We start from the raw sequence: 12557 nt of genomic DNA on the forward strand, positions 1-12557 counted from the left end.
ATGATTTTCTGGAGAATTATTTCTCTCAGTTTAAAATTACCTTCAGTGCTGAATTTTTCATCAATATCTGTATTAATTCATATTTAATTGCGTGTTTAAATTTTTTTTATAGGGATATTCCTCTCAGCATACCTGTATGTCCTGAAATAATAAATGCCGATCCCAACCGCAGAAAATATATAAACTTGGGGTGGGGGGGTCTTAAACAATCTTGAAGCCCCGGAGTTGAGATGTACCTGGTCCCGTTATTATTTTGGCTCCGGGCTTAGAAAATAATTGCAGAATTAATAGAAAATGTAGAACCAAAGGAAAAAATAATTTCAAAACTGTGGAAATGACAAAATTAATAGGAAAAAATTTTCAGAGCTGTTTTGCGGCGGTTGCGGATGGAATACTGTAGAACAGTGGTTCTCAAACTTTGGAAGCTCGCGGCCCGGCAAATCTCTTTTGCGTAGCTGAAAGGCCCGGACATACACACAGCTAACGAGAAATTAATGGGAAATATGAAACTGCGAATCAATCACGGCCCGGTGTGTCTAGTTTCTGGGCCCGGTGGTTGAGAAACGCTACTGTAGAAAGCCAACTAGAATCGTGCCGATCTTCACTTTATATCACTAAGAAGACCGAGGTAGCGCATGCGCCATTACAGTTCAAAGGACAGAATTAATGAAAAATAATTTCAGAGTAGAAAATAGATTCAAAATAATAGAAAAATCCAGAATTGAAGGGAGAAATTCTTGTAGAACTGCCTAAATGACGGGATTTACATAAAGTCATTTCAGAATTGTTGAAAATCCAGAATTAAAGGGGAAAACAATAATTTCGGAACTGCCGAAATTATTGAACTGCCGAAATTTCGGAACTGCCGAAATTATGACAGAGAATTGATGGGAAATAGTTTCAAAATTGTTGAAAATCCAGAATTAATGAAAAATAGTTTCAAAATTGGTGAAAATCCAGAATTAATGAAAAATAGTTTCAAAAGTGTTGAAAATCCAGAATTAATGAAAAATAGTTTCAAAATTGTTGAAAATCCAGAATTAATGAAAAATAGTTTCAAAATTATTGAAAATCCAGAAAAAATGAAAAATTGTTGAAAATCCAGAATTAATGAAAAATAGTGTCAAAATTATTGAAAATCCAGAATTAATGAAAAATAGTTTCAAAATTATTTAAAATCCAGAATTAATGAAAAATAGTTTCTGTGTTGGAATCTAATGAAAATTCAGTAGTAATGGGGAAAATAAGAATCAGAACTAAAGAAAAAAAATTTTTTTTTAATGAAATTCTTGTATTATTTCAGAATCATTGCAAAAAGAATCGTAATTAATAGGAATTTAGAATTAATGAAAATAATTTGGAACCCCGTAGGCTTCTCATTGAAACGACACTGGCAATAAGGTGTTTTCGGAATGGAATTCCGCATTACGCACGGATTTAAAAGTACTGATGTACGTTACGCACAGATTTGAAAGTACTGGTGTACATTGCGCACAGATTTGAAAGTACTAGTGCACACACACACACACACACAAAGTCCTTTACAAATACATCTTTTCTCTCACGTTTATACATTACGTAAGCTATCTCCATGAAATGTTTCAGTAATCTTGTGAATGTAGGTGCCGTTTCTGCCCATCATTAATTGCTCTCTGATCATGTGTGAGAGTGTGTGTGTGTGTGTGTGTTCGCGTCTTCTCTCATCACCCCCCTGAATATCGTTATCCCTTTTTTTTGTACGCGCAGGTTTCCAGGTAGATCTAGTGGAGGCCGTCGGCGGGGTGGTTGTCCGATCAATATCCGAAGGAAGTGCTGCCCATAAAGACGGTCGCGTTGAAAGCGGTGACTTCCTCACTTCCGTCAACAACCAGCCCCTGTGCGAACTCGACGAGCCTCAAGTTTCCAAAGTTCTTCAGAATGCCGACAAGCTCAACACTGACGTCACGTGAGTATCACTTACCAAAAAAAAAAAAATTATAGTGTACAGTGGATCTCGTTTATAACGTTAAAAAAAAAACCCCATCTGTATATATTAAAAACTTTATAAGCGGGTAAACGCTCAGGAAGTCTCGATAAGTATTAGTAATAAGAGTTGCGAGACTACGAAAATAGGTGGTACTAAAAGCGGGAAAACGCTCTAAGAGGGAACGGTATAAGCAGGACCCACTGTATATTATTTAGCATTCTTTTTATGGGAATGTGAAGTCGCGTATCCCATACAATTCTGATATTGAAGGAAAAAGTATTTGCTCTGAATACTCTGAGAATATAAAAAATTTTATTTATTTTTTAATTGTATTTTTTTAGTGTGAAGTACATACCTGCCGTTGATGCCGCTGTTTACCACCAGTCGGCGCTGATGTCACTCGAAAAAGAACCTCCGGAAAGGTATATCAATACTATTTCATAATATAGTTTCTGTTCCTCTATTGCAGTGGTTCTTAACCATGGGTCATTAGAGAGGGTTTAGGGACATCCGCAAGCTCCAATGGAGAAAGATTTACGGTTTCAGCTCTTACATTATTAAGTTCTGCATGTCATTCCGTAAATGAGTCCTTGGGTCCCATCTCATTGATAAAGGGAGTTCCTGGCCCTCGTCTCGTTGACAAATGGATCGTTGGCCCCCGTCTCATTTGCACAAATTGTTCCGTGGAACACAAAAAGTTTAAAAATCCTGACCATTGAAAGTTTCTGGTAAAGCAGTGGTTCTCAAACTCTAGTCTCCCGCGGTTTCCTAGAATAGTTTGTGGTAGGTATTTTCCCACATAAAAGAATCATTTCAAAGCATAAATAGACACACAAATCAATATCTCTAGCTCACTTTGAGAAACACCAGGGAAATTTGCATAAGGGGGTCATTCAAGTATTACGTAAGCAGATTTTCTCTCAGCCATTTTTGACCCCTCCCCCCTTGTCAGCAAAACACTGACCTCCATCCACCCGTCAGCAGCTTTTAGAATATTTCATATTTTCAAAAAGGGGTGGTTGATGACGTAAGCAACCTCCAAACCCCCCCTCCCCCCCCCCTTGGCATCAAAAGTCAGCAAATTCGAAACCCCTCGCCCCCCTCGATGCTGACGTAATACTTGAATGACCCCCTAACCCTCCCCCACCGTCCCCACATACTTTGGCAGGTTGCTCCTAAGTTAGGTTTTTCAGTGGCCAACTTGTATCGATTCCCTTGTAAATTGATGGTGCAAAATACTTTTTAAAAGTATACTGTGTTGAACGTCAGGATTGGAGTGGGGGGGGGCCCCTCCCCTCAGCTTAACGTGGAAGGAAGCCCTTTATATTATATATCGCCTCAGTTTTTCTCAACGGATCAGGATCGATGACTTCGTCTCTTGGTTCTCCGCTGCGGAATATTACCCTGCGTTTTAGTCCAGTGTTTCTCATTGTGTACGTCGAAGCTCCTAGGGGCGTCGCGGTGAGCTGTCGATATTAATGCGTGCCTACTCAGTGCTATGAAGTGCTTCTTTTCGAAACTATTCGGGAGAGCCTCTGATAGACGATGACTAAGGCAAGGGAATTGCGGGAGCATAGGTGGAGATATGAGGGGCGTGGGGGCCCCAGCATCAAAGGTGAAGTCGACTGATCTAAGGCCGGTATTACACTATGAAAGTTTGATAAAATCCCTTTTATAAAACTTAAAAAATCCAACCAATAAAGCTTATAGGTTACATTCGAGCAAATACAACCGATAAGCTTATTGGCTGAATTTTTCAAGTTTTATAAAAGGGATTTTATCAAACTTTTATAGTGTAATCCCGGCCTAATGCGTATATGTATAGAGGAATTGACATCATAATCATCGTGCCCTCCCCCAGCAATAATGACCGTGCCCCCCCCCCCCCAGACTTCCAAGTCTATCTCCGTCTATGTGTGTGAGTGGCAGAAGTTTGAAGAATCACTGGTTTAGCCTCTCACTTTGTAAACCAAGGGACTTTATCCCATGGCGCGGGCCAAATGTGGCCCTCAGTGCTTTGTTGCCATGGCCCGCCGACCATTTTGAGAAAATATTAATTTAAGATAGTAAAAACGATTAAATTACAAAAAATAGAAATTGTTAAAGTGTGCTGGCCACTGAGATCTCTGCGCTGCTGTATTTAACGGTGACATTCTTTCCAGAATCAATAGAAATGCTGCGCATTAGGTACTTTGAAAGGACCGTCGTAACGAATTCTGGGGGGGGGGGGGGTCCGGAGCCAAAACACCTTTTGAGACCTATAATTTCATATACAGTATTTCGAGAGACAAAATTTGGCGTCCAAAGGGTATTATACATAATTACGGAAATGCTGAAAATCACCTTAAGGAAAAAATAATTTCAACATTATTGAGAAAAATAATTTTAAGATTATTGAGAAAAATAATTTTAAGATTATTGAGAAAAATAAAAAAATAATTTTAAGATTATTGAGAAAAATAATTTCTCATAATTGATGAAAATTAACGAAAAAATAGCTACTGAAAGAAACACTGAAGAATTACTGAAAGAAATAATTACAGAACTACTGGTAGAAATAATTTAAGAATTTGTAGCGATACTATTACATATCAGCCAGCAGAGGGCGTTAGCCATCCATGATTGTCGCTGAATGCTGGGAAAATATATTTATATATGTATCTAAAGACTATGTATCTAGACTTCTAAATGTTCGGATGTGTTCTTTCTCGACCGCGATGTGAATAGTTAATTTTAATTAATTAATAATTTTAATGGTGTTAAATATGTATAATAAAGTTTTATAAGTCAACATGTACAATATAGTGAATTCTTACACTATAAATTATTGAGAATAATTTCATAATTGTTGAAAGTAATAACTATTTCCTGAACAAAAGTTAAGTATCCGTGAAAGAAATAATTTCATAATTCATGAAAATTTAAAATTATTCAAGCAATAATTTGCAGAATTATCGGCACAAATTTCAGAATTAATGAAAGAAATAATGAAAAAAAAACCGAAATCGGTGAAAGAAGTTGTTTCGAAATAAATTTAAATTTAATGAATAAATAACTTCATAGTTAATGAAAGTGTTCAGTAATTTGGAGAACGATGTTTATAATCCCTGGGAATAAATACCACTGTGTGGCCCGCGGGCTTCGTGGAAAGTTTTAATTTAGCCCGCAATGTCTGAACGACTGCCCTGGTGTAAGCAGTGCCGTCTCAAGGCACGGGCCCATCCGGGCACTATCTCTAGCCTAATACGGGCTTCGAGATTATGCGATCTGGTGCTGTGACTTTCGAGAGAAACTATGTAAAACCACAGCAGGCTGGTTATTTCGACCTGATGGGGCCCCAGACACTTGGGCACAAGTGTGGGTGTATGAACACCCCTGCGTGTCTGTATGATTCGTAGAAGAAATATTTAGAGAGACGTAAATGCCAGCAGGCTTCTATTAGTTAGAAACTGTCGCTGGAGCCGTATTGCCATCACCATAGTTTATATGGCTCCAACTTCCCCATGAGGCTACTACTACTATTAAACCACACATGTACCTCGTCCATATTCCTTTGCGGAATTGGTACATGTTGGAATGTGCTTGTCCGTGTTGTGGAGCTTGTTGCTGTGTAATGGGCTTGTTATTGTGCTGCCATCTACCACATATTTTTTCGAACTATGAGTGAAGTGTAATGTTTGAAGATTTTATGGTTGTGTAGGCCTGTTGCTCTCAGCGGCGAGACTCCTCTTGAGGCTGCAAAACCAAGATCAGGCTCAAAGGCCTTAAACAGCCCTTAAGTAGGTTTTTTTTTCGTGATGTATTTTACAGTTTCTGAAATTTGTCCCTGTATAATAACCGGTTATTATGTATATATAATGACCGATTTATATCACATTTACCGTAACATGTACCTTTAGGTGCATGCTCTTAAGCTGGATCCACAGCAGAATTAGGGCGCGGTAGCTCGTGTCGATAAGATACTCGCCTAAAGTGCGAAATTGTGTCAAAAGGTGTCGCGAGTTCGATACCAGATTCGTCCTGGTCAGAAACTTTCCTGACGTGGAGGTACGACAAAAACGGTGGTAACATGACCACATATAACACCAAACATTGCCCCCGCTCTGTCCCTTGCGGAAATCAATTATCGGGAGTGTTTTTCCAGCATGGCCCAGCCGCAAGGTAATCCGCTTATATCCCGCAAGGGACACCAAACCATACATGGCCCCTGCTCTGTCCGTTGCGGGATATAAGCGGATTACCTTGCGGCTGGACCATGCTGGAAGAACTCTCCTGGCATCCGGGACCGGCGAACATCCCCCGGACACGCAAGCCACCTGGTCGGCCCCCGCCGGGACCCCCACTCCATTACAAGCAGCAGCTACACTCCGGTAAGCTCCTGGAAACCCCCGTCGGCTAAGAAGAAGCACAGGTAGACCATTTCGCGCCGGCGGAAACGTGTTACATAATCACGCTACGCATTTGTGTTTTCCTAGGGAGGCGCATTGAATCAGGACGACTATATTATAGTATATGGCCTTGTCATCAGTTACTCTGTGTCGTCTGCATGCTCCGGTTCTAAGGGAAGGGAAAGAAAGCACACCAAGTGAAGGTAATATCGGCAAAACCGTTGCGCACGACGCATTTGACTCCTCCAGAAGCAGTGAGCCAATCACGACCGACGTAAAGCGCTGTCGTGAGGCGTATTGCGCTGTGTAGGAAAATTGTCATGCTGCTTTTCTTATTGGTGAGTTGACGGCGTATCGCGCTGGGTGAATCACGTTGCGCGCGGGACAGGAAACCTGCTCCTAGGAAAACCCGGCTTTAAACTGGTTTTTTGCGGTGTGAAACTGGCTTCAGCCGCACGCACTGTTTTCCTCCGTTCCCAACTTCGCGCAACAGGCCTACAACGATAGAATCTTCAGTCATTACACTTCACTCATGGTTAGAAAAGTTGATGGCAGATGGCAGCACTAAACATAACAAGCATTGCACAGAAACAAACTTGACGTTAGGTTCACAACACGGACGCGCACATTCCAACATGTACCAATTCGTTAGAAGTTCCGCAGAGAAATATAGACGAGGTACATGTATGGTTTATAGTAGTATTACTCTTTCTCTCCCTGTCGGAAAAAAGACCCAGGGCCGTCATGCTCAGGACCCGTGTGTTTGTTGAAAACTTTAGTATGAATTAAAGTGTTTGCAGCACAGAAAATGATGAACATGTTACATGATTTTTTCCCCCTTCCGTCACCAGGTCAGACAGCGAATTCTACTTCTCGGACTTCAGAGGCAGCAACAACAACACCGCCACCACCGACGACGACGAGTTCTTCGACGCCACGGCCGACGACTCAGGATCGAACCCTCAACGATCGAATACAAGCAATAGCAACGGATTCAGTCCTCAGCCGCCGCCCTTAGAATCCGGGACGCTACAAAAACAACTGGACGAAACGACCAAGAATTTCGAGCCGAGACCGATGCCCGTGGACCCGGCGAAGTTTGACATGAGGAAGAAATTGGTCCTCCCGGTCATATCGCCGATGATCCCGGAACATCTCAGGTCGCAGATGTTAGAGAAATCCACGACGTCGTTGTCATCACTGTCCGGCGATGACAGCAGCATCAGCAGTGGCAGCGGCAGGACTCCCAAACCATCAGTGCCTTTGAAACCGATACGGAAGTCTTTGGTGTCTCAGGGTGTTCCTTCCAAAGGTTCGGCTCCTTATTTTCGATTCCGTAGAAAATGGTACACATATTAGGGGCCATTCAAGTATTACGTAAGCATATTTTCAGCCATTTCTGATTCCCCCCCCCCACAGTCAGCAAAACACTGACACCCCCCCCCCTCCCCACCCCGGCAGCAAAATTTCGTCAGCAGCTTAGAATATTTCATATATTCAAAACGGGGTAGTTGATGACGTAAGCAACCTTCAAACCCCCCTCCCCCCCGACATCAAAAACCAGCATAATGCGAAACTCCTTCGATGCTGGCGTAATACTTGAATGACCCCTTAGGCAGTGCCGTAACTAGGCAGGACAACATATGCGCTCGCACAGGGCAGGAGGGGACTCAGAATGGGTCTAAATGGGCCAGAATGGGGGGGGGGCTGAATTCAATTTCTTGCACCGGGCACAGGAATGGCTAGTTACGGCACTGACTATACGTATTCCCAAAAGTCTGTGTTCTTTTTGGAGTTTAGGCTGGGATCGGTTACATTCTAGAAAATGCAACCGATCTTATTTGTAGCGTTTTTCAAGTTTTATAAAAGGACTTTTATCAAACTTTTATGCTTTAATCCCGGCTTTAGGCATTTTTTCTCGAATTTCTAGAAAAATACTGAGCAAATCGTTCTAAAATTTAGGTCACGTGAACCCTGTACTTGCACTTACAATTGCCAGTGAATATTCAGGCGCGAGTGCATGTAGGGGACCGTCAAAAAAATTAAATTAAGAAAAAATGTTTTCGATCAACCCCGTAATCATAAAATGCCGCGAATGACACTTGCAACTTTCACAAAATATTTCACTAGCTTCGTTCAATACTTTTATGCAATTTTGCAATAAAAATAACATGAATATTCACGAAGTTATGAATATTTTTTCATAAGAATTCCGATTTCCATCGCATGTTTTCTTGCTTACAACATGCTGAGTTTTCAACCAATTTTTATGGAATTCACAGAAAATCTGGCACCATTCATGCGACACCGTGTGTAGAAATTTGATAATTCTTTATTCAATGACATTGAGTAATTTTAATGAATAAATTTTAGTTGCGCATGCGCAGGAAATATCTGTGGATTTTTTTTTTCATAATTCGGTTCCCAGATATATAATCCAGCCTATATAAGAATTCCAACTGAATGTCATGAAAATTCAGAAAGATATCGGGGGATACAGTGAGCAGTAATTTCGAAACTTGTTGAAAGTAACTGAATGATAAAGGGATTTTCCCCAAATTGTAGCGTTTCGATTATTTGATTATTTCGTTCAATTTCTTCATTTTGACATCATACACGTGTGTTATGTTCAAGCATTTTCTCTTGTATAGCATCAGGCACGTGCCTTCGCTTATTCGCATAAAGCTGTGGGCTTATTTTTTGAAAGAATCAAATAACATTAAAATAATGGAAACCCCAATTTGTGGAAAATCCCTCATCATTCAGGTGCTCTCAGCCAGTAACAACATAAGTTACAGCTCACGGTATCACGTATATTTGAATATCCTCACCTATCATAGGTTGCATTATATATCTGACAACCAAATTACTAATTTGCGCATGAGCAGTTAAAAATCAATTACTAAAAATGAAGGTTTTTGAATAGTCATCAGCATCACTTTGAGGAGCAGACACAGGATGATCTCCATAGAAATCAATGTTAAAATTGCTAATTTTACAGCAGAAATGCGAGAATTCAGTGGGGATTTCTGCTACATCAGTAATTTTAAGAATTGAATTCCCTATTTTCGAAATACCGAGTCTCTCTTAGAGATACGAAGCCCAGAATATTAAATATGAAATAATTAGCCCGACTTTTAAGTTTGAGTTGGATATCCCTGCAATAACATTGATTTCAACTTTTTATTTACTCCTTCTTGAGTATGAAAATTGAATTTTATATCCCCTTATTGCCTTTTAATATTCAACTGCATCAATTCATATGGGCTATGTTTTTTTAATTAGTACTGGCTCATTAATTAATTAAATTAGAATAATTCTGCAGCAATTGAGATAATTGCACAGGTAGATAGATAACTTGAACTTTCAAAAATAAATAAATAATCGAAATATTTAGCTCTCATCAATGAAAAAAAATCTATTTCATTTCTAAATTCCTTTAATTCATATTTTATTCTTTCAATCTTCCATGAGCTGCCGGGGAATCCGCCATGTTGGTTGCCTTGGATACGGTTTGTATGTCCCTCAAATAAAGAAGGAAATATCACTTTTGATCAAAAACGCCTCATGCTCGTATATCTCATTAAATAATAAATTCCTGCACAGGATATCACATGTTGCAGCATCGTTTTTTTTTTGTAAACTTCATAAAAATTGGTTGGAACTCCGCGTGATATAAGCACAAAAAAACATGCGATGAAAATTGGAGTTGTTATAGAAAAAATTTATATCTTCGTGAATATGCATTCTATTTTGACAGAAAATGCACATAAGTATCGCGCAGTGTTATTATTTACAATATTTTATTTACAATAATAACCCCAGAAGGCATGAAATGCACTTATACTGGAAGAAAAATAAATAATAATAATAATAATAGTCAGAACGGGAAGCACTTCGCATACGGAGGCAGGTCGAAATCCCCAATAGCGGAAGCAAATCTTGCGTAGGAGGCACATACAAGTTCTAATGGAAGACTGTTCCATATTCTTGCCACACGGCATCTATATCCGTGGAAAAAGCAATCCCTTCTAGCCGTTGGTATTCTTATTTGGAAGCGATGCCTACGTAGGTTAACTCGCCTGTCTATGATCACAAAGAAAGGCTGTCTCGATGGTAGATAAACAATTTGGTGGACTAGTTTGTAGCACATCTTCAGATCTGCAGCGATTCTACGCCATTCCAGCGAGTTTAAACCCAGAAATTGAAGTCTATGGCAATTAGACCGCTCATGCCAGGTATTCGTTTAGTAAACGACCTCTGTGGCTTTTCGAGGAGCTTTATTGTCCTTGATTTTGTAAGGGCTCCATACTTCCGAACAGAGGAAGTTACAAAATTTTGTGGAAGTTACAAATCAGTTGCAATTTTTTATCATACATGTGTGATCAAAAACCCCTTTTCCTCTTTTTACATTTTTTTGTTTGTTCCTAATTGCAGTCGTGACTAAATTTTCACATCAAATTGTAAGTACAAGCATAGGGTTTATTACGTGTGACTGAAATTTCAGAACGATTTTCCTAGAAATTCGAGAAAAAATGTCTAAACTCTGAAGAGGACGCAGACTTTTGGCAATGTAGTGTAGGTCTATTTCTGAACCAGACTTTTATGTTGTGTTTGTTTACTCCCGCTCCCACAGTGGACAAACCCAACAAGAGTTCTTTCGCGTCGTCGGCTTCGACTATGGAGAGCCTGATCAGCGACATCAGTGCGACGTCCCTGTCGAGGCAGTGGGGCCAGGAAAGGACTGTCGAACTTACGAAGGATCCGACCAAAGGACTCGGCATCAGCATCATCTCCGTCAAGGCGGACACTCTCCAGGGTGGTATATTCATTAAGAACGTGCTGCCGGACAGTCCCGCCGGGTGGAACGGGACCCTGAAGAGGGGAGATCGTATTTTGGAGGTATGTATACACATTTTTTTTTTTCGGAAATAGCTCAGTATTGCAGGCATCTTCACCACGGTTCATTAATTCATCGAGTATCCACTTACTTTATTATCTTTTAATTCCCTGTTATTATTCCTTTGAACGTTTCGTTAGAAGATTCTGAGTGAAATATAGAGTTAATGGAACTATTGAATATATTCTCTTGTGCAACAGCAATTTGTAATTTCTTCCAATAAAGTCATTATGAAAACTTCCCGCCATATCATTTAGGATCACTCACTGGGTCACTCACTCACTTACTAGATCATTCACTCACTTACTAGATCATTCACTTACTCCCTAGGTCACTCATTTACTCACTAGATCACTCATGCACTCACTCACGGATTCAGTAGCTCACTCACTCACTCACGAATTCAGTAGCTAGCTCACTCACTCACGGATTCAGTAGCTCACTCACTCACTCACTCACGGATTCAGTAGCTCAATCACTCGCTCATGGACTCAGTAGCTCGCTCGCTCAATCTCTCGCTCACTGACTCAGTAACTCAATCGCTCACTCCCTCGCTTTCTGACCCGCATTGAACTGTTTCCTAGCGGTGAATTTTCCGTAAACCTCCCAAAATATGCATTGTGCTGCCTTTTTTGTTTTCCTCGAGGAAAGGACAAAGGAAATATCCTTTTTTTTTTTTCTTTCTCCGAGGAGAAGGCGTGTCTTGTGCTCTCACGCCATGCAAAATGGCCTTGGCGAAGGATAAAATGTTGACATGTCAAAAGTCATATTCTGGTGTCTTTTTCCTCGCTTTTGAAAGTGCTCTTTTTTAATGATATGCTTTGTTCTGCGAGATGGATAGCCGTGGAAAAAAAAAAAAAAACCACCCTAAGCTCCCGCTGTATGGCTCCCGTTGTTGTGGTTCTTTGGGAACGAGCTATTCGTGTCACGTTGTTTGCGAATTTGAAATTTCTTTCATTCGCCTTCACATGTGATCTGTCATCGACATCTTTTCAATACACGGCACGGGAAAGTTGGGGGAGTTCGAGGTTCTATCGCCAATTCCTAATTATTGTCTTCAACCCAGTAACAATTTCCTCGATTATTATCTTCGTGACGTCAGAGAAAGTGATCACACTTTCTAATGTTATCATGCCGGTTTTTTTTTTTTTCTTCTCTTGCTAATATCATTAATATATTTTTTTCCTCAGGTCAGTGGGGTGAACCTTCGAAATGCCAGCCATTCGAAAGCCGTGGAGGTCATCAAGAACGCCCAAAATCCCGTCAGATTTGTAGTTCAGAGCTTAGTTCCAGTGGTGAGTGT

At 40.3% G+C, this 12557-nt stretch overlaps 1 protein-coding gene across 6 annotated transcripts in view; it reads left to right on the forward strand.

The window, feature by feature from the left end:
• LOC149063817 (multiple PDZ domain protein-like) overlaps nucleotides 1–12557 on the forward strand; it is a 689010-nt gene that overhangs the window by 556555 nt on the left and 119898 nt on the right. For all 6 annotated transcript variants that reach the window (XR_016196092.1, XM_089255618.1, XM_089255619.1 and 3 more), the window contains exons 20-24: nucleotides 1747–1945; nucleotides 2308–2388; nucleotides 7206–7666; nucleotides 10991–11256; nucleotides 12445–12549. Coding sequence is in view for 5 of the 6 variants with exons in the window: in XM_089255618.1 (XP_089111744.1) it covers nucleotides 1747–1945; nucleotides 2308–2388; nucleotides 7206–7666; nucleotides 10991–11256; nucleotides 12445–12549 (1112 nt within the window). In the remaining variant the exon portion in view is untranslated. The remainder of the gene's footprint in view (nucleotides 1–1746; nucleotides 1946–2307; nucleotides 2389–7205; nucleotides 7667–10990; nucleotides 11257–12444; nucleotides 12550–12557) is intronic.

The sequence above is a fragment of the Pholcus phalangioides genome, unplaced genomic scaffold (genome assembly GCF_987345545.1).
Source record: "Pholcus phalangioides strain wild (caught in Gottingen) unplaced genomic scaffold, Ppha-v1.0 ptg000043l_1, whole genome shotgun sequence".
Taxonomy (NCBI): domain Eukaryota; kingdom Metazoa; phylum Arthropoda; class Arachnida; order Araneae; family Pholcidae; genus Pholcus; species Pholcus phalangioides.